We start from the raw sequence: 23,526 nt of genomic DNA, 5'->3' as shown, positions 1-23,526 counted from the left end.
CATTGTTTGATGATAACTTTTCTGATCTCTCATCAGGTACTCTGGGATCGGTGTCATAAAAGCACCTGTGTCTTGCATCTTTAACCTCATTAGAAAAGCGTCCAACTTTTATCCAATCTTTGGCAAATATTTAAAGGTGAGAGAAAGGTTAGAAAGTTTCCAAGGACTTGAAGCAGGTCGTTTTCAACGTCTGTAGAATTTTTATGTCGCTTACGCCAGCTGGTTGCTATGGCAACAAACCGCCTTCTGCCCCGCACAGACTGGCAATAATTTGTTCTCAATTTTTTTTTTTTTTAGTAGTGGGTCTTTTGTTATTGCAAAAGGTACAATATCCTGTGAAATATCATTTTAGTAAAATCTTTTAATCCAATTGTTTTCCACAGAAAGTGACAGTACTCCAAAAATTTGATGATGGGAAGTCTATTATTCATGTACAACTAGGTAACAGGAAATGTGGATTACGTCATCCGAGATTGGTCACCACTGTCTTGCATTCAAGAAGAGCGGTAAGGCAATGTTCATCGTCATATGGTCCTTTGAAACGGTGTTCCCCCACTTTTTCAATCAAGATACATACATACTAAATTTTTAAAAGATTTTTGAAGACTAAAAAGTATCACTGTTATTGGTTCCAATGCTTTGCATCCATCAGGACCTATGCAGTCAAGTTGGCATGTGTGTGGGTGCGTGGGTATGTGTGTGCATATCTGGTGTCATACTTCGTATATATGTTAATCAGGGTCAATAGATGTGCCCTATTGTATTTGGTTCCCATCTCTTGAATATTAATGAGTGGGCGGGGCTTAACAGAAAATTCTTAGAATGTCAATAGCCATTCAACTGAATGTCTGATTTAGTTCATGTTGGTATGGTGATGTAACTACATTCTTTGCAACAACAATTAGACCTTCATTTTTTGGGACCACCTGGGCGCCTAGAATTCTGGGCGCATTTTTTGGCCGGATGGGTATACACCCACCTCATATACATTGTGGGACACATTCTTTGGGCTGGAATTTGTGGGCCCCAGTATCCTTTATATCTTAGTCATTAGTCAATAGATACTCCACTTCATTTTGGTTTGCACAAGTTCATGAATATTAACATGTATCGCTTACCACACTATGAATAAGTTTTAGGTATTGGAACCATCAAACATTTTGTTTTCTGGTTTTAATATGCAAACTACAATAGAAAACGGCGCAAAATTAGGAAATTTTATGCTGTACTAAACTGGTGTATAAAGCTGTAAATATTGCACCAGTTGGTATGTAGCCCTTTTTAAACATCCAAACATTATTCACACCCCCTCCCCCCAGGACGCAATCCTCCCCCGGGACCCACTTTCCAATCAAAGGATAAATGGTGACCCCGATGACATGTGTGTTCATATCAGTAGCATCGGATGATTTGCAAGTTGCATTTATGTTATGATCATTTCATCATATTTTATTACAGAAAACCAAATTTCTGGTTGGGTCAACTTCAGTGATGCATCATCCTTCAGTCATGCAAGTGCCGGGAACAGTTTCTGCAAAGGTGAGTAGATTTAAAAATGAGGAAGGGGGGGAACCTAAGAAAAGAGCTGCTAGACTTTCTGGTGAGCCAATTCTTCATGAAATGATTGTATGTTGAAGGAGCAAATCAGTAAAAGAAACTGACTGGAAGATTAGAAACAAACTACTTAAGCCCTCTCTCTCAAAGAGAAATGCTGCAAAATCCCCTGCATCAAGGCTGAATCAATATCAAGCAGTAGAGATTATCTCACCAGACCAGCAGTACGTATCCTGTGAAACTTCGCAGAATGAGACAATTATGTCCTAGGCAGCCTGGCTGTAGGATTCTAAAGCCCACTCAGCATCCTACTTTTGTCAAAAGTACCGTCTTTTTGGATCCGAATCAGGAATTTTGCGTGCCCTATCATCTGAGCAAAGTTTTTTTTTTTTTTTTAGCTGATTCTAAACTGCCACAGTGTGAGATCACAAGGCCACAGTCTAAGTCATGCTCAACATATCCTATATCAAAATGAAACAGAAAGGAAGAATGAATGTTTATGTGACGTTTTAGCACTTAAAGGCATTGAAGACTCGCCCCAAACTGCGTACGGCCATCAGAAAAAGTTAACTTTCTGTTGCTTGCAAGTGACGTTTTGTTCGTGTCACTACAAAATGCAGACAGTAATGAAACATGATACCTTGTTATCTTTAGCTGGACCTGAGATGTCCATCGCTGTATCGTTTGTACACTGTGCTGTGGGTATTGACTGCAGCTGTTATGTACTGACTGTACACTAGTGTCTAATTACCGACGGTAGCAAGCTGTGTGTGTATTTCTGGGATCGATGGTGGTGTCTAACACTTCTGTTACACCTCATTTGAAAACTACGTCAGATTACCGGCATTAGACGTTTCTTTTTGCGCGAGTCTTCACACCATTTAATGATGTTTATTGCCAATATTGAGCTTCCATAACATGGTAATTGACATACATATTCGATGTTACTATTTTTCAGTTTCAAAGAAACATTTTTGAAGCCAGGTTTCAGAGTTTTGAGACCATCACAGTTTTTGTTTCTGCATGATTTGTTTGATCTGACAAACTGAACAACATTTATATCTTTGGTCCTGTCCTCTCCTCCTGGTTCTCTCTCCTCCTGGGATAACTATTCTTAAGAGAAATTCAACTCCTGTTAAAGGTACCGGTGAGGTATAGGAAGTTCTCAAAATGTGTCATATGTTTTCCATATTTTTGCAGGTAACGTGTTTTGGATTTTGTTTGGAACCATTCTGTCAAGATGGTATGGAACACTGCCAGATAACTGTTATCTCTCAGGTAAGTAAGTTGACTCCATTGAACATACCACTCTTGAATCACGCTGTCTAAACACAATGTATGTGGCATAATGAAACAATTAAAGGGTGTGAAGACTCGTGCAAAAAGAAACGTCTAATGCCGGTAATCTGACCCTAGTTTCGAATGAGGTGTAACAGAAGTGTTAAGCACCACCATCGATCCCAGAAAATACACACACATCTTGCTAACATTGGTAATTAGACACTAGTGTACAGTCAGTACATACAGCTGCGGTCAAACCCACAGCACAGTGTACAAACAATATAGCGATGGACATCTCAGGTCCAGCTAAAGATAACAAGGTATCACGTTTCATTACTGTACTGTCTGCATTTTGTAGCGACACGAACAAAACGTCACTTGCAAGCAACGGAATGTTAACTTTTTCAGATGGCCGCACATGGTTTGGGGCGAGTCTTCAATGCCTTTAAGTAATAGATTCTGTAAGGTTAGAGTGCATTTGATAATGTTTATAATTCATGTAATAAGACGAATACGGTTTTTGTTTGGTAAACAGACTGTGATAGTTGTCACGATACAATCCCCGAATCTTTGTTCAGTTTTTGCTCTTTCCCTCTTGCAGGTCGAACTGAAAAGTCGAATGGATGCCGAGCTGCTTCACGTCATTCTTCAGAAGCTGCCATCTACCGTCCTGAGCAACATTAGAGGTCTCGTAGTAGTCGGTCACTTATGAATACCCATGAGACGAAATTGTTGCGATGCAAAGGTGTGCTTGATGCTGGGGGTTGGGCATGGAGTAAATTAAGAACGATCCTACAAAAAAGGGGTGATGTGTGGTATCCAATTAATTAAAAAATATATTTCATCAATTTTCTATCTCTCTCCATTTGTGGAACGCCAGGTTTGCAACAAGAAGAGTTCTGACGATTGATACTTCCCATTTTATAACCTAGGATGAGTACCTCTTTTTTCTAAATTATGGTTTTGTTTGTTTAACAACTTGCCTTTTTTCTTATTATTTTGCTCTTTTCACTTTTTTTTTTTTAATATATTTTCCTTTTTGCATTCCCAGTCTGTGTAATTCAGTTTTATAATTATGTTTAATGTCACTTCTTTTTTTTTTTTTTCATTTTTCATAGACTGGAACAAAGTTTAGAGTATCTCAGGAAATATTTTAGCAACAAAGACAGTAAGGAGACTGGTCTGAATGATCTCATTTTCTATATTTAGTGTTTGCAGTGTACGTTAATCTTGTCGTTATTGTTGTTGTTTACTCTTAGACAGTACAGTATGGTATATTGATTTTCATATGTTATATGGCAGGCACATCATTAAGGGGTTAATCAACGGTCTAGCGTGTGTTACTCACAGGATTAATGCACGATCGGGGGATAATGCAAGCGATGCACGAGGGCGGAGCCTGAGTGCATCCAGCGATAGCATTAACACCCGTTCATTCATACACTACCATTTGTGTGGGGGAAAAATCATAAAACAAAACATTTTTGGTTACATATAACCAAAGATTTATTAAAGTGATGCCCCGTAATTTTACCGTGTGTTACTCACAGGATTAACCACGGTCAGCTGACCTGAATGGACCAATAGGATTTAGGAATCTTTACTAAGTATGAATGAATATGTGATCTTCACCATGTAATAATCTAGTGATGTGCACCAAACTTTGTCTTAGTGGGGTTCACCATTACCTAAGGATGTTCACTAGTACCTAATATTGTACAGACATAGGTAAAAAATATTCACCACTGATGATGTTCACCATTACGTTTTGAGATTCCCCATTAATATACACACGAGCGGTGTTCACATCCCCTTGGGATGTTCACCATTACCTCATGATGTTCACTAGTACCTAATATTGTACAGACATAGGTAAATAATATTCACCACTGATGTTGTTCACCATTACGTTATGTGGTTCCCCATTAATAAACACATGAGCTGTGTTCACATCACATAGGGATGTTCACTATTACCTAATAATGCTGAAACTGTGATAGTTATGGTCTCCACAAATGATGTTCACCATTACCTTATGATTTGGTAACATTAACTACATTACTGCTTTGCACATTACACAATCCATGATGTTCACATATATCTAGGGGTGTCACCAATAGACAATGATGTTCAATATGACCAAATGATGTTCACTACTTGCTGATAAGTGTTTGTAATTGGTTTATAAATTGCATCTCAAAAGATTATCACATTTACCTAATGGTGTAGACCATTGCCTACATTAGTGATATTCACATTACTGCATTAAGTTCAACATTATCTAGCCATGTTCTAATATTTGCCTGATGGTGTTCACTATGTTCAACAGAACATGACGATAATGTTTCATCTCAAACAATGTTCACAATAACCTCATAATGTTTACCATTAGCTATGAATATTCATTCATTATCTAACGATGTTCACCGTTGACCTCAAAGTGTTCACCATTCCAAAATGTTCACCTTTACTATATATTCAGGTGTGTACCTGCTAGAAATGATCATCGCAATTTCTACATGATCATCCCAAGATTATCTTTGAGGTATTTACATTTCTTGATGATTTATTCATCAGTTCTGTAAGTGTTTAGGTTTCACCAAGTTAAAAAGTTAGGCTTTAATTTATTTTGTTATCCATCGTCTCCCCATATGCTGCAATTTCTTTAAGTAACTACCAAAGTAAATCGCAATATTTCTCCACCTTGAAGTGATACACGGTCTAACTGTTTGCAGAAGCTCCTATTTCTTTTCCCTCTTCCCTGGTTCTTTATAGTTGGTGGTTCTTTCCAAAAGGCAGTATTCACAAGTGAATAGAGTTGTGAAATTGATTCAGTTATTTGCTGTAGTATAAAGACGAACCAGCAATCTTTTTTTAATTTTTATTCTTCCTTTTCTCTTGAGGACACTAAAGAATGATGAGTTCACCAATAGCTAACATTTAGTTTGTAATTTTTATTTTAGTTTTGTGTGCAATGCACTCATAAATATTCATATATATACCTTGTAGAATATCATATAGCAGTATGATTACTTACAGTTGTAATGTATTGAAAATGCAAAGCAAACTTGTCGACATTGAAACGTGCAATTTTAATTGTAGTTACCCTCCACAGTATACATTTTTTCCATTTCAGTTAATCTTCATGAGTCTGCATATTTTTGATGTTTATTTACTGTGATTTCAGAGGTTGCAAAGGTTTTTCCTATTAAGTAGACTATTGGACAATGCAAGATGAAAACGGATTTTACTTGGACGGTTCAATTTTGAAAAGGTTGGAGTTTGGGGGAAGGGGGGGGGATAGAGGTGGTGGTGTAGATAATAGGGAGGGCAAAACTGGAAATAGGAAACAGAAAAAAACTTAAATTTGTTGGGGAAGGTGGGTGGGGCAATTCAGTGAACTGATACCAAAAATGTATTTTATAAGGAAAATATGTGTTAGGGTGCCTACGTGTAGTGGTTGCTGTTGTGGGTGAAAAAGGACCATGAGATCAAGAATACCATAGCTTCAATGGATGGAAAGATGAAGGTGGAATTTCCGTATGGAAGGTGAGGGGAGTTGAGTAACAGAGAAATAATCGCCAACAAAACTATAGAACCAGGCTTAATATGTATCAAAGTGGAATTTCTATCAAACGTGGTTAAAATTCAACTGCAGCCAGTACGAGTAAAAGGTCAAGGTCCCGAGTACAACTGTGAGTACAAACCCTTAGGTGCGACGAGTACAAGGGCAGAAAAATGTACAGGTACAGAATCGAGTACTCTGATTCTGAGCCAGTTGTACTTTAATTGGAAACGATAAATTCATTCTGATAAAATGACATGAGTCATCAACCTTTTCATTTGCGTCTCATTTTGCAAAGATATTGGCCTTAACATTGGATAGGACGTGTCTCTCTGGGTGTTTTTGATGATTTGCGTAGGTGAGGGAGTTGGGTGGGGAGGTGTGGGGTGGAGAGGTGTGGTGTGGTGGGGTGGGGTGGGGAGGAGTGGGATGGGGAGGGGTGGGATGGGGAGGTGTGGGGTGGGCATTTAAGATGTTGATTGTGTGGAATGATACAAGTTTCATCTTATGTTGGATCCGTTCTAAAGTACATGTTGACAGTACTGGTGCTTTCCTTCACTATTATATATGAAAATTCAAACTGCACTGATTTATTTACTTCTTTTTTTCCCTTTGATTTTTTTTTTTTTTTTGCGTGTTTGTAAATTCTTTTGAAATTTGTCTTATTTAATATTTATATTCGGTGTTTTGTCATGAATAATATGCATGGTATCTTGTATCTAGAGTATTCAATTGGTGTTGTGTCATGAATAGTATATGCATGGTATCTTGTATCTAGAGTATTCAATTGATTTTTGTCAAGATTTTTGTTCTCTGTATTATATCTGTACAATACAAAAGATTATTATTTTTCTACATTGCTACATACAGGCCCAGTTGTAAATTAAAGATAATGTTAATAAACTTCACAGTAAACAGTCACATTAATACAATGTATGCTATTTTTTTTTGCCTCTTTTTGCAAGTTGTCAATTCTTTGAATTTATGTTTGTACAAATTTCTAGGGACATGAGGCATATGAGTGTGGTCCGGGGCCGGCAAGAAGGTACCTAAAAAAAATGAATCCAAAATTGTTTTTTTTTAAGGCATTTTTTAATTAAATTTTAAAATTGATTTTGCAACCACAAGAGGGAGCTTTTAATCACAAAAGACTAATTTGACAAATGGTATTCGTGTCTACCAAAAAGACAACTTAACTAAAGGGAAAAAGGGGGGGGAGGGATCCCCCTGTGTGCACTCCCGAACTTAAGTAACATGAAATAAAAGACGAGTTTTGTAATTTTGTTTGCCTGAATATATTTCGCTGGTGTCCATTTTGAATGATAATTATTGAGAGTATATTATATTTGAAGATCTATAATTCTGAACATGATAACACTTAAAAACAAAGTCTCATTGACACATACCATGATCTCATTGCTACATGACGTCAAAGTTAGGTCATTCCGTCGATTCCGTCAAATTTGCATAAGAACTCCTCAGCCTGGAATATATCATAACACAGTTAAACTGATTCTATCATTAATAATTGCGTTTCACTATTTGGAGATTTACTATCAATACAGCAATCGCATGAGACCCAGGAATGTAACAGGTTATGTAATACATTATGTAACAGATTACGTAACAAGATCAAAAGTCACCGATCCCCCCCCCCCCCCATAACCCACAAGTAGTAGCAGAGCTGAACATTCAAGAAGTTTAAATGTGCGTTGTTAATCCGGACCATGATAGAACAATATAAATCTAACCAATTTGGTTATCGAATAAACAGTATCAATGGATGTACCCATATATGAGAGAATCCAAAACGTGCCCACCTTCAACCTGTTCGAATACCGTAATTCAATATCATATGGAACTTTTTGGTTTAGATGTCACATGTTTCCTATGAACTTCATCAACCTGAGGTCAATAGGAACTCCTTGACCATATAGAAAATCTATAAACTTGCGCTGTTTAGTTCTCGAAAATTTCTACAAGTCACATGACATTTTATCTCTGATATTCCTTCCGTTTCATCTTGTGAACTATTCCGTCTGCTAAGACGGTCTTTGCCGTCGGCTTTATATAGGTGTATGACTGTCTGTGTGAAATATGTAATCGATTATGAATCTATTAAGTTTTTAGAGACTACCGTCTCAGTCCAAGATTTGAGGGTCCCAGAGATTTCTTCGGAACCATGTACTTTGTAAACGTCAGCCACCACTAGCCTCTCATCGTAATTTTCTTTTGGCCTCCAACATCATTTGTAGCAGAGTTGCTCCCTAAATATGATTTCCATTCAGATGAACTTACTATATGAAGGTGAAGCTCGTCCTTTGTTGACTCATTGAAGTCTCACGATCAAGGACATTGTTGTCTTTCATATTCTCTGACGGCACAGCGCGAATATGTGACGTCATAACCACACTATTGATAAAGTCCTCTATTTGAAGTAACGCGCATTTGTTAGATTCCGTTAACACTGTCACTTGGCCATTTTGATCCCTCAGTGCTGATAGAAGGGGAGCAGATGAAGCATTAGTAGGTCTAACGAGTACTATATCTTGGCCGTTAGCCGTGTCTGCCTCCCGAAGTACTCTGACAACATCCCATTGTAAGCTCCTCGCGATTCTCTTGGCCCTATCATGAGCTGTTTCAGTTATGTGTAATATGCAGCTGACACGGTCTCCGCCATGACGGCCAGTAGAACCAATAAAGTTTGTGTTGCCATTACTTGTTACCTTTTGGGATTCATGTTGGAATTTTAGCTTTCGGCTAGCGATTTTGCGTGATCGATCTAAACAGGCGAGCCTTTTACGCGTCTTTTCGTCGGATGTAGTAAAGGATACACACTTCACGCCGTTTATTACTTGAGGAGTACATTCAATATTGTCATGAGGAGACTCAGACTTTGTGATACCACTTTGAGTTCCACAGTTCAAACTGTACTTCGATCTCAAATCCGCTTTCGGTGACGTCATAACTGCGCCAGCGCCCGTGACCCGGGTCGATGACACGTATCTGAATTGCCCCCTTTGTTGTCCACCGGTGTCATCATTTTATCCGAGAGGCTGATTTTGTGACGTCATCACTTGATATCTACCGTGAGACAAAGACGAATACCAAAATACCGACGTCTGACAGGCAAAGCATTGCCTAAATCAGGGTTGTCCAACCTTTTACAGAGGAGGGCCACATGGAATGATTATGATGAAGGAGAGGGCCGCATGAACCCTACGCTCGATTTTTTGCCCGAAGCCCAAGGCAACAAAATGTGAGCACTGCGCGCGGAGCGCACTGATTTATTTTCCTTCCTGATAAAACAGATGAATAAAGTACAACCGCCCCCCCCCCCCTCCGCTGAGAGTGTCACACCAATTAACTGACCTGTATGCAGTTTTTTGGACCCAGAAGGTTCGAATGATTGATTATATAGCTTCAAATTGTTATCAATAAATATGCTCACTAAAATTTCGCACCGTACAAGCATCTCTGGCGGGCCGGACACAACCCTGCGGCGGGCCGGACTGTGGCCCGCGGGCCGTAGGTTGGACAACCCTGGCCTAAATTATCAGTATGCAATCCAACAAGATGAATGTAATTACGGGTATTGGTTACGTTTCTAATTATGGTCTACCATAGTCGTGTTGAAAATATGTAGTATAGTAAAGGCTTCATAATTGACTCACCTTCGTAATTGACGCACCTTCAAATATTACTAGCAACGATACAGCAGGCAACCTAACTTTTTGCAGCGAAGCAGAGTTACATATTTCATAAGTTTCAATCCATTTCAGATATGTGCTGATCAAATTGTGTTTTTTTAGTTTAGCTTTTCACACCCTCCCTCCACCCCCTACCCAGTTTTTGCACGTATTTTGGGCATTTGGAAATCTTACTCCCTAGCCTAATAATAACCAAAATTACCTCCACATGACACCACTACTCTCTGGGAAATGACCTGCTTGAGCTTAGATGCTCAGAGCATAGCAAACAACTTTCAGAGTCAATCAAAAGTTACAGTTAGCTTATCGACTAATTTGTCAAGTTTGAGGTATGAAAATTTTTTTGACAAGGCAGATATTTTGTGGTCAAATTCTGCTCAATTGTACGTTGCGTAGGCACAGAACAATAAATATTTTGAGACCATTACATTTCCGAGGAGCTACAGCTATAAAAACACATACAGTTTAGTGATTTGGATGTTTTCCTTGTTAGAAATCGTTGACCAAATCCTTAAGTGCGTCAATTATGAGCCCATCATGCTACCATGAGTAATAATGTAAAGTCGCTACTATGATATTACTGCCCCTAACACATCACCCCCCCCCCCCACACACACACATAACCCGCAGCAGGGGTCTAATCCTTTCCCAGCTGAATATAAAAAAAACCTACTCATATACCCCGACAGACGATGGAAGGCGAGGTGGGGGGGGGGGGGGCGCCACTGATCCCGAGTGTAAGTATCAGCAGAGAAATTTGGTAAGTAAATGGTATGTGGTTGATGAAACGAAACCAACTTCTTCGAAATTATTCTTCCTGGACTTCAAAACGATATGATTAACAGATCATTGTGAACTTAATGTTCTTTTACATAAATCAGAATGATGTACTTTAGATCGTAGAAAACTTGTAACTCTAATAGCCTATGCTAATGTTGTAAACATGATTGCTAGACGGATACTCACTGCACACCAAAACTAGTGGCCTCTGAGACATCTCTTTTTCATATAGATGGCGAGAGCTGATCTTCAATTTCAGTGTTCGCCCCACCTTACAATGTTATATTGGTTTACTTACCAGTTCATAACTCAGCACATGTATAACCTTTTGAACTGATTTGCAAAGTGGTTTTCAAGAGCAATGTCCTGTCTGTACGTTTACGCTCATAGCATCATATGAATGAAAACAAAACAGTGGGCTATGCGATCTTTTACGTACACGAAATGGGCGCCTGCGTACATGATGCGTCAAGACAGTGATAACTATTACCCAAATATTTTGTATAAGGCCGAAATGAAGCCAGTACACACGCGCTTCGGTACCCGTAAGTTTTTGACATGATTTCTTGCAGCGCATTCGCAACACTTAAGGGCATTGAAGACTCGCCCCAAATCAGGCGCGTGCCGCTCTCTGAAAAAGTTACCTTTCCGTTGCTTGCAAGTGATGTTTTGTTCGTGTCGCTACAAAATGCAGACAGTAATGAAAGGTGACACCTTGTTATCTTTAGCTGGACCTGAGATGTCCATTGCTGTATCGTTTAGACACTGTGCTGTGGGTATTGACCGCAGCTGTATGTACTGACTGTACATAAGTGTCTAATTACCGAAGGTAGCAAGCTATGTGCGTATTTTCTGGGGTCGATCGTGGTGTCTAACACTTCTGTTACACCTCATTCGAAACTAGGTCAGATTACCGGCATTAGACGTTTCTTCACACCCTTTAAAGTTCTCTTCTTGTCGCTACAAAATGCAGACAGTAATGAAAGGTGACACCTTGTTATCTATAGCTGGACCTGAGATGTCCATAGCTGTATCGTTTGCACACTGTGCTGTGGGTATTGACCGCAGCTGTATGTACTGACTGTACACAAGTGTCTAATTACCGAAGGTAGCAAGCTGTGTGCGTATTTTCTGGGGTCGATCGTGGTGTCTAACACTTCTGTTACACTTCATTCGAAACTAGGTCAGATTACCGGCATTAGACGTTTCTTCACACCCTTTAAAGGCATTGAAGACTCGCCCCAAACCGCGTGCCGTGCTCTGAAAAAGTTAACTTTCCGTTGCTTGCAAGTGAAGTTTTCTTCTTGTCGCTACAAAATGCAGACAGTAATGAAACGTGATAACTTGCTATCTCTGATCTAGACCTGAGATGTCAATCGCTGCTATGTACACTGTGTTGTGGGTATTGACCGTAGCTGTATGTATTGACTGCACACTATAATCTAATCACCGACGGTTGCAAGCTGTGTGTGTATTTTCTGGGATCGTTGGTGGTCATAGGCGTACGGGACCATTTCAGTTTGGGGGGGGGGCAGAACTTTTTGTGCCCGAAAGTTCCCGTGACACTATCTAAGCGGAGCGCCACCATCGGTTGGCGCGTAGCGTACAAGAAAATTTTTGGCAAACAATGCCTCTCAGATTGCCGGAAACGGCACTTCTGAGGCCTTGCAAGTTGCATCTAAACATTCTTTATTTTATAATCTCACCTTTTAGAAATTTACACTTCCCCAAAAATTTGGTAAATTAGAAGAAGAAAAACAGGTAACATCACTTTGAAGGGAAAAATGGGACAGTATATTTTTTAAGCTCCTATTTAGTTACCTTATTTATTATTTTAACATAGTACTCAGCTACCTCCAGGAAAACATACATTGTTCAACGACACGTAGGCGGGATAATGTCGCTGTGTCGGGTGAGACTGCAATTTGTCTCAGAAAAAAAGTATAAAATATAACAAAGAATATGATAAACCTGCACCCCCCCCCATCCATGAAAAAGAAAATGTTTCTTATTAACACTCATGTTGGGGATGTCCAGGTCAAGGGCGGCGGAAGCACTTTTAATCTGGGGGGGGGGGCACCGACATCAATTCAAAGGGCACTTTGCAGAAATTCGATTGGACTGATGCAGCCTTATATTTAGTACCCTTTATAACTCTTATTGCATTATCATATTTGTGTATACACATCACTCCATCAACGCCCCCCCCCCCCCCCCAAAGGAAAATATGCATACTAGCACCGCAATATCCAACTCGCAAATTGGGAAATCAAGAACAATTTTTCTTTTGAGACAAAATGAGGTGAAATCATGCTAGTTGCTAATGTAGGAATCTTCCGAATTAAAGTTTTTTTTCTTGTTCTTAACAAATTTTTTCCATTCAAAATAGCTTTGAGTTTGCCCCACAGAAATTCATTAAAAGTCACGGGCTTAGCCAGGATTTGCAACGTTGTATGCACGACTATCTGAGCGAAGCGCCACCATCGGTTGGCGCGGAGCGTACTAGAAAATTTTTGGTTTAACAAACCCCTCAGATGGCCGGAAACGGCCCTTCCCGAGTGTTCATTCTGGTTCCCTGGCCTCTTGCTAACTTGAGGCACCTCAGGCACGTGCCCCCTGTGCCCCCCGGTTCCGCCGCCCTTGGTCCAGGTAAACAATTGACTAGTTAGAAAAAAATTGATCGAGCAAAAGCGTGGTAGCCCAGATGAACTGCGCTTACGGTGGTGTTACACGGAAATATTCGGGCATCATGATGCTAAATAAAGAAAATCATAGAATTGTCGGGCAAAAATTTGAAAAAGATTCGGGCAAGCTACTGCATATATATATTCATATTTCATATATATTCAATGTATGTGTGGCTAAATGTGTAAGACTGCATTGACTCCTTACATAAGTGCTCATTCTGGACACTCAAAGAGTAGACTTCAGAAATAAGAGATCTGCCAAGCAAGATGATATACCAAATTGGAATTGGTCTAAAGTCCGAGTGCAGAAAACTGGACTCGAATACTATAAACGTGTGGGTATTACACATTTCTTTGTGGGTATACTGTACGGGTGGGATCTACATTAAATACGTGTTTGTTGCCACATTGTTCAGTTCAGTGGTGTTGTTATTGTTTGTTGTGTAGGGCAATCAATCTTGTAAAGCTTTATACAACAGACACATCCCTACCTGTGATTCATTGATTAACGGTAAACTGTAACCGTAGGTGCTTTTTTGTTTTTTAAATTATGTGTTGCAACTTACCAGGTAGAAACAATTAAACACAAGAACACTGTGATACAACAAATTTGAACACATTGTTAGTAACAGATGATGAAGCCGCAAATGAAAGTATGAGTTCATGTATAAGAATTCAAAATAATAACAATTTTGGAAACTAGGAAAGTTTTAAAGAAAATGGTTACACATCTCTAAAAGAGTAATGGCGTTCCGTTATAACAATTCCTCATTCATATAAACACTTAATATACATGCCGTTTTACCTGCAACTTTAAACCAGGGAGTTGAAAAAAAATATTCATCTGTTTGCACAAATCGTAGATACAACCCTCAGTGTCAACGTGTAAATTGTGTAAACAAGAGTACAACGACACAGGATACGGTATTTGAGCAGGTTTCCAATAACATGTTTTCGTACTTTTTGGAATAATATCTTTCTTTCTTTCTTTAAAAAAAAACGCAACTTCTCAAAAGAACCAACATTTCTTCCAATCCTTTGTATATTGAATGTGTTTCAAAACAAATAAATGATAACAATCAACCGCAAAGTAGAAGGTTAAAAACACTCCCCGGCGTTACAAAGAAGTTTCATGCTGAAAGCAGTCAATGATGCGTTTCCAAATTTCCTGTAATTTGTTTTGGTAATATTCCTTACCATTGTCTGCAAACATTTTTGCATTTATCGTGCTCAATTTACACAACGTATTTTGTTTAAATAACTTATTTATATAGCGCATTATACCGACGGTCTCAATGCAACTAATTGTAACGTTGCTGTCCATAGGCGTACGAGGCGGGGGGGGGCAGACTGCCCCCCCCCCAAAATTTCCAGAGGACAAGAAATTCGGGCAAAAGTCCTGAAAAATTCGGGCAGCCTAAGAGGAGAAAAATATATATATATATATATTTTTTTTTCTCCTCTTAGGCTGCCCGAATTTTTCAGGACTTTTGCCCGAATTTCTTGTCCTCTGGAAATATATATATATATTATATATATATATATATATATATATATAGATATATATATATATATATATATATATATACATATATATATATATATATATATATATGGGCAGGGTCAAGGGAAATGTAACAATTGGGTTGAAATTGGAAATGTACAGAACATGGTCAAATGTGGTATGCCTAGATAGGTAAAGAGTTATATTTTACCACTGTGCTTGCAGAACAAAAATATGCTAATTTAATAAAACGTTATAGACATATATAACACATGCCAATTTGCACTTGTGTTATGCCAAAAATTATTAAATTTTTGTGATATTTTTAAAACCAAATTTTTCCTAGTAAAAAGATGACTTAGAAAGATTACTTACACAGCCTAGTAGTCCTGGTCAATATTATGCATATCACAGGAATAATTCCCCTTCAATGTCTATAAATTGTCAATTAGCAGTAATTGCTAATTACCTGATTTGTCCCTCCGTTACCTGTCCCTCCGTTACCAAAAAAATACATTTTTTTTAATTTCTCAGTCATTCAATGCTGGAAAAATTTCATAATTTGTATAAAACACTTTCATAGGGTTAACCACTAAAGAAAGGTTAAACCAAGGAGTTAGCTACTTTTATGCTAAAATAAAGAACAAGTGAAGTAGTGTCCCTCCGTTACTGGTAGCGGAGGGACAATTGTTTAATGCAAGATTGTGCACAGATTCCTGCCAGTGGGAGTTTACTTGCTAAGTAGTTGTGTTCTTAAAATGGAATTCTTGACTTCCTGTTTATGTGAGGAGAACAACAGCTTGACTAACATTAATAAATTCCTCAGAATGTGAAGTCATGGAAGTCAAGAAAAGCTACATTTGAGTTAGAAACAAACCACACCCAAACACTGGCTGGAAGGTACAGAATGGAAGTTTTCATTCATACACTGCTGATTGCCAACCAGTTCAAAACTGTGAGCAATATTTCAGCTGTGAGATTCAAGGACATTTTCTTCCATTTGCAAGAGCTTACAAAGCCACTTTCCTTCAGCAAGAGCAAACTCAAAATTTGTTGATCAGGATTAAAAATAATAGAAAAGTTTGCAGACATGTTCAAAGCATAGTTGTGATTGGAATATTGTTTTTTTATTTTTATGATATTGTTGTTTTGTTTTGAGTTTATAAATAATCGCAGGAAGTTAATTCAACTATAGTTTCTACAGTAATCCACAAATATTACATTCAGGCATACTGAACCTTTCTGCAGTACAGTAGCTACTGTAACTGTATCATGTTATGTCTCAAAATGTTTTTGTATTATTATTGTTGTTAGTTGTTAAATTGTTAAAATACCACTGCATTATTACAGTATGGTTTTATCATTAAAGTTAGAAGTTACCCCAGCATTTCACTTTTAAGCCCAGTATCAATTACTGCACCAAGTGGTTTCTGCAAAGTACTAGTAGTATTTGGAAGACAAAATGTGACTGGCATACTACTGTAATGAAATTTCTGCACATAGTACAGTACAGTACTTGTGAACTGTCTACTGTAAATATGTGATTTACTGACTTGTTTTGAAGTGCGCTAGCCACCAGCCCCCCCCCCCCCCCACCTAACAGTTGCTAATAATGCAGTTAGAGAGTGCTAAATGATGAAGAGTGGTCTGTTTAAACTTGTTCTTTTAATCAATTTCTTACTATTTTTTCTTACATTTTTATTAACCACTAAAATTGCTAATGTTTTGGTGAACATAGCTGTTGGTTTAATGTTCTAATCCTTGTTTCCCTAAGTAATATAACTTTTAGTCCAACAGCAATAAAAATATTGAATCTAAGCAGCAAAAACAGGCAAAAGGCTACACTAAACAACACTGAACATTTTGTGTCCCTCCGTTACCATCGGAATTGTCCCTCCGTTACTGTACGAAATCAGCTGTAGATTTGACAATTGATTCCTGTTCATCTAATTTTTCCTTGGTGTATGTGAAGCAATGTACCAGCCAACACCTGATATAAGTTACATGGTCAGTGCAACTTAAGAACAGTGGATTTGACATCTTCCAAAAAAGTGTGAAAACACGTGTTCATTTGGTGTCCCTCCGTTACCATGATGTTTATCATGCCATAGTTTCCCTACAGTAACAGCCACAAGAATTAAGTTTATGGGTATGAAACAAGTAACTACCTGTCTAGATAACCACAAAAGAAATTGCAACATACTCCCTCAAACTAATGCAAAGAGAGACAAAATGTGTAAGGAATACAGTCAAATGTCCCTCCGTTACCGCTTGACCCTGCCCACATATATATATATATATATATATATATATATATATATATATATAATATATATATATATTTCCAGAGGACAAGAAATTCGGGCAAAAGTCCTGAAAAATTCGGGCAGCCTAAGAGGAGAAAAATATATATATATATATTTTTTTTTTTTCTCCTCTTAGGCTGCCCGAATTTTTCAGGACTTTTGCCCGAATTTCTTGTCCTCTGTAAATATATATATATTATATATATATATATATATATATATATATATATATATAGATATATATATATATATATATATAGATATATATATATATATATATATATAATATATATATTTCCAGAGGACAAGAAATTCGGGCAAAAGTCCTGAAAAATTCGGGCAGCCTAAGAGGAGAAAAAAAAAAAAAAAAATATATATATATATATATATATATATATATATATATATATATATATATATATATATATAAATATATATATTTTTTTTTTTTCTCCTCTTAGGCTGCCCGAATTTTTCAGGACTTTTGCCCGAATTTCTTGTCCTCTGGAAATTTGGGGGGCAGTCTGCCCCCCTGCCCCCCCCCCCGCCTCGTACGCCTATGTTGGTGGTGTCTAACACTTCTGTTACACCTCATTCGAAACTAGGTCAGATTACCGGCATGAGACGTTTCTTTGTGCGCGACACCCTTTAATGATGAAGCCCCTATACACAGGTGACCTACGTGGTGAAATACGTAAGTTTGATCGTGGTCTGATTGATAGAAATCGCCGACGCCTGGTTGAGAGCGCATACGTAGAGCGTTGTGGTCAAGTGGTTACTTGTGATCTAAGGATTGCAGGTTCGAGTCCTCGCCGGATTATTGCGTTGTGTCCTTGGGCAAGGCACTTTATATCTATTGCCTCTCCTCACCCAGGTGTATAAATTGGGACCTACGAGGTAACTTGTAAATACAGTTATGTGCGCCGGTCAGTTGCAGCTGCACCCTATGGGAAGTTCCCCGGGGGACACGTGGATGTGGTGCACTGTGGTGCCCCAGGAGAGATTGATTGAATTGTGCACACTTTGGTGTGTTGGTGTGACTAGTCACCAATGACCAGGGGTTAAGTTGTAAAGTGAACAAAATGAGACTATAAACAAAGGCTGCAAACCATTAACTTTTTCTTTCTTTTAACGTTCCACAAGTCTTTAAATCGAAATTTGTCGAATTAAATTCACATATGTCGGTGTCTCGTGCTCTCATTGGACGACCAGTGTCACATTTAACCTTTTAGAGCTCTGATTGGAAGAAAATCGACAAATATCGAATTAAATTAAATCTGATTGGAAGAGAGCTACATATTATAGAGAGAGGCTGGATCTCGAAGAAGACACACAAAAATAATTTAGTGAGTGATTGGAAGTTAAACAGAAAATATTTGGATTTTGCAAAGCTTTCGTGCATAACTAGCTCTTCTTCAGTGTGTGACTTAAATGTATATATTTAGCCCCTTTGAGTGATATTTATAAGTTTTCAAAACTGCGTGCAAGTTTATGTTGATACTCAATGAACATAATAAATAGAACTTTGGCTTACAATTGGAAACTTTTCTCTTAACAATATTTATAACAACAATCTCGAACTCATTCTGTGTGACCCTTGCATGCCAAAAGTCTATCACAAAGATCGACTTGTTCTATTCATACGTGCATTACCCACAAACGATTTTGAAGCTAAAATACGTTCATTGTTTGATTAATGGAATATTGCCAACTTTAGGTATAAACAGCTGCAAACTATTCCTATTTTTTTTTAAACGCAACTCGACCGTGAAATTCCCATTAGTCTCTTCAGACGACATATAAACGCACACGACCTCCAGATGCAACAAACAATACTCATCTCAAACATTATATCCTGAAAAGCAGTGGCGGACTGGCCACCCGTGCATTTGGGCAATGCCTGGTGGGCCGGTGGGCTGGGGAGTCTGGTAAAATTTACAGCCAATTTTTAACAGTAGTTAATAGAATACAGACGGGCTGAGTAGAAATATATTTGCAACTGGGAATCAGCTCATGAAATCACCAGGTTAGTTAGTCCTGTTAGTTCGTAACAAAAAAAAAACGTGCTATTGGCAACCCGTCCGTGCTAATATTTTTACGACAAGTTATACAAGTACGATGACCAATTCATTCTGACATATACATAGCATTGGCAAAGAATACAGATTTGATTAATCTGCACCTCGAACTCCAGAAAACGAAGTAAAATAAGGTAAAATCTTCTTATATTATTTGGATATCGCTCAGTAGCTAATTCCTGAGAGAATATGAATGAATAAAAATGACCCACATACAGTAGGGTGTTTGGTTATCAAACTTAGACGAATGTTAGTCGTCGACGAACATCTTGATGCGTTTATGTTGATGTCTGTTGAAAAAACGATCTTTGCCAAACTTAAAATAAAAATATCATTGATGGTGTGGCTGCCAGAAGGCTCCTACTCTCGTAGACATGACTTGTGCTCGTATTATTGGAACATGTATGATTTAGTGGATTTTATTTCGGTTTTTTAATTTTTTTAAAGCATGTTGTCACAAAATGCTTGAAAAATTAAAAAAATCCAGTCCAAAACATATATTTTAGTCTATTTTTGCTTATGTCTTTAACTCAGTTTCATCAAGTGTTGCTTCTGGAAAATTATTTTTGTGTCTTTTTTTAAGGATTACTGTAACCTACAAAATTGAGAAATATCGCACCGTTTTGCATCTAGGCATTCCTTAACTTCAAAAAAACTCAAATGGGAGGGGAACCCCTCCCCCTTAGACCCCTTCCCAGGACGGCGATCACTATGTAAACAACATATCAATGAATACTGGGCCGGTCTAGGTAAAAGATGCCCTGGCCGGTTTTAAGACCCAGTCCGCCCCTTGCATAAAAGGATATACTCCTCGGAAGGAAGCACCGCACAGCAGACAAAGCTACGGCTGCAGGACATTATTTGTCCTGCGAGAAGGACATTTGTCCTGCTGGCGGGACACTTCGTCCTGCGGGCATTTTGTCCTGCGGGCGGGACATTTTGTCCTGCAAGTGGGGGATTTTGTCCAACGGAAGGGGGGGGGGGATAGAGAAGTCTTGCTCTAATGTACTACTACTGTAAGTAGCGAATAGGCAATTGTAACTCTCTGGAAACTTGTCAATCCTCGTAAGCAACAATACTAAGGATACTACTACTACTACTACTACTACTACTACTACTACTACTACTCAAGGGCGTAGGAACCGGGGGCTGGGGGGCGCCAGCCCCCCCCCCCCCCAGTGAAAAATATGGGGGGCGGAAGTATCATTCAGCCCCCCCCCCCGCTCCGCGAGTCAGAAAACCCCTTTTTCATTTCCAAATGAGAAAAAAATCTCATTTGGAGCACCAAATTGCATCTATAAGGCCAGGTGAAAATGCAAAATTATTTACAAAATGGATTGCGTGTTGAAGTGTGCTATATTGCACCAAATTGCATCTGAGGCCACCTGGAAATGCAAATGAATACTCTTACATTACCTGCAGGGTAGAAATGTGCCTAAACTATGAGTAAACAGTGCTGAAGTATATTGGAGTCACAAAGTATTTGGTATTTAAACTTGATTCAGTCTGTTTTAAAATCCCTGCACCCCTTTATATGCCCCTGCATATGGAAGGCTTTATATGGACAAAATAATAGGTTTACATAATTCAATCGCACCCTTTTCTTGAACTAAACAATCAACCAATGAATTTCAGTCTCTATGGAATGTCTATACATAATAGGCTAAGAGCGTATTGATGTTTATCGGCTCTGGCTCTTTCACGAAACAATAGTGAAGAATTTTCATATAATTCGGTACCGTAACAAATATTCAACAAAAACCATTAAAAAATAACGTGACGTCAATCTTTTTTTCCTTTACAATTTAGGGATTTTTTTACCCAAAATACCTCTTTTAGAATTGACTGTAATAATTAAAACAATATACAATTGTTTCATGGGGGCTCTACCGGTGGATACCGTTTTTTTTTGTGATATTTTTTAAATTTGTTATTTTAAAAACATCTTGTCTGAAAAGAATAAGGTTGAAAAAAAGGGAACGAGTCGGCGATTTTACCGATTAACCGATTAAATTTGTAGAGACAGGCTGCAGACATTGGCCATGCAGTGTCCATACAAGCAATATGCTGCTCTTATAGTGGAGTAACCAAAGCGAGGTCGGATGGAGGCGGTGGGTGTACAGAGAGGGTTAATAAACTTGTAAAAAATTGTTCTCAGCTAGTATTTTCAGAATTTCCCTGTTCTCCCGTAGCGGTTTTCATCACGAAATTATTGGTCAGAAAGTTCGTTGTGCCCTCGTTTTATTTATGAATAGTTCCCCTTTTCCATTTTAATAATTATTATTTATATTTTTTTAAATCCCTTTGAACATTTAAAAAATGTGAAACGCAAATGCTCGTATTGTTGAAAGAAAAATACTGAAATTGACAGAGGATTCATTTTGTTGAGCAGTTTTGTGGTAATTGGTAATTTTGTGGCCTAGTCCAACAAAGTGACAACCTCCTCTACCCCTCGAGGTCTGTGTCCTCTCATCCCCCCTCCCCCTCCCCGTCACCTTCTGATTCATTCCTTCCGAAACTCCATCAAGTCTACACCGTTACTAATAATACATAATTCACTGATAATACTATACGCCTTATTCCCATCTATAAGGTAAACGGTTCACGACAATCCTATCTCAATGTCCCACTTTTCTATATTCTGGTCATTTAAAAAAAAAATGTAATATGATGCATTAAAGTTCATGAAATTTCCCGATGCGATCTCCCCGGCGTCGGTGATGGGATGATCGAGGTCTCCGGATGAAATTCTGAGTAGGAGAGCGTTCACACGGGAAAGTTTGATCTCGAGCAGTTGATTCTGATCCGGTCCTGGTCCTCTCAGTCTTGTTCTCGGGTGTGAACAATTCGGCCTTATGGTGATGGCAGTTTACAGGAAGTAGTTAAGACAGTTTAAATCACCCCACGAGACATTTGCTAAAAATATTCCATGGTTAAAAGTGTTGCTTGTTACTATAATACACATGTTCTTGTGGACTAAGACATCTGTAGTGCGGGCTATCGATTTAGAAAGTCATTGAAATGGCGTTTCTCACTCTTTTTATCGGTATAACATTGAATTCCATGGCTTTTCCAGTCGCAAATATATATTTTTATTAAGATATCACATGCGCATTTGTATGAAATTCAAAATGGTACATTTGTAAGAAGTACATTGTTCAGCCCATTGTCTTTCTTTTGTCTCTTTACTGTCTCTAAAAAGAGTTTAAACAGAGCCTACAGAAGTGGACACGAAATTGATCTCGCGAGTCGCAATTAAGTTTGGTTCGTAATCCGAGATTCGCAACCAACCCCCCCCCCCCCTCTTAAAAAAGCGGAATTATTATTTTATATGGGAACTACATACGTCCAGGGATTTCACGCGCATTGTCCCACTGCTATAATGTTGAAATATGCGCCATCAAATTTAAATTGCTCCTATATATAGGAAGGCTCCCAAGTGTCATGTTTTCCCTAGTTCGGTCATTTAGTGACATCATTATTTGAGGTAATATGTGTTTTGATGAAAGCACTGTTTCGGTATTATATAGGACTCCTTGTTTCCGCAGACACCTTGCACGCGGGCCCCCACTTGTGCCACATGGAATCTATGTTACATTGAAACATGCACGGCTAACGTCAGTTCACAAACCACACTCATTGACGTTGTGAAAATAACTTAAAGGCATTGAAGACTCGCCTCAAACAGCGTGCCGCCATCTTTAAAAAGTTAACTTTCCGTTGCTTGCAAGTGAAGTTTTTCTCTTGTCTTTGCAAAATGCAGACAGTAATGAAACGTGATACTTTGTTATCTTTAGCTGGACCTGAGTTGTCCATCGCTGTGTCGTTTGTACTGTACTGCTGTGGGTATTGACCGCAGCTCACGGTATGTACTGACTGTACACTAGTGTCTAATTACCGGCGGTAGCAAGCTGTGTGTGTATTTTCTGCTATCGATGGTGGTGTCTAACACTTCTATTACACCTCATTCGAAACTAGGTCAGATTACCGGCATTAGACGTTTCATTCTTGCGCGAGTCTTCACACCCTTTAAAAGTTAACGGACAGTTATCGGACGCCTG

The 23,526-nt window shown here is 38.5% G+C and overlaps 1 protein-coding gene and 1 long non-coding RNA gene across 6 annotated transcripts in view; one reads left to right on the top strand and one right to left on the bottom strand.

Annotated features, from left to right (window-relative positions):
* Positions 1 to 6,794, top strand: part of LOC139970975 (uncharacterized) — an 88,140-nt gene extending 81,346 nt beyond the window's left edge. For 4 of the 5 annotated variants that reach the window (XM_071977081.1, XM_071977082.1, XM_071977080.1 and 1 more), the window contains 5 exons: positions 37 to 136; positions 384 to 506; positions 1,459 to 1,539; positions 2,755 to 2,832; positions 3,437 to 6,794. In XM_071977081.1, the coding sequence (XP_071833182.1) occupies positions 37 to 136; positions 384 to 506; positions 1,459 to 1,539; positions 2,755 to 2,832; positions 3,437 to 3,547 (493 nt within the window). In that variant the 3' untranslated portion in view covers positions 3,548 to 6,794. Of the gene's footprint in view, positions 1 to 36; positions 137 to 383; positions 507 to 1,458; positions 1,540 to 2,754; positions 2,833 to 3,436 lie in introns of those variants that run through there. The other variant, XR_011794272.1, reaches the window with a different exon arrangement.
* Positions 6,795 to 7,011: 217 nt separating this feature from the next.
* LOC139971714 (uncharacterized) lies at positions 7,012 to 11,732 on the bottom strand. The gene is made up of 2 exons (XR_011794453.1): positions 11,189 to 11,732; positions 7,012 to 9,484 (listed from the first exon to the last, which is right to left on the bottom strand). It is a non-coding gene; the product is annotated as an uncharacterized lncRNA (long non-coding RNA).
* Between the last annotated feature and the right edge of the window lie 11,794 nt (positions 11,733 to 23,526).

The sequence above is a fragment of the Apostichopus japonicus genome, chromosome 8 (assembly GCF_037975245.1).
Source record: "Apostichopus japonicus isolate 1M-3 chromosome 8, ASM3797524v1, whole genome shotgun sequence".
NCBI classification, from domain to species: domain Eukaryota; kingdom Metazoa; phylum Echinodermata; class Holothuroidea; order Aspidochirotida; family Stichopodidae; genus Apostichopus; species Apostichopus japonicus.
The sequence above is the reverse complement of the archived record's forward strand: the minus strand, read 5'-3'. Positions and strand labels throughout refer to the sequence as shown.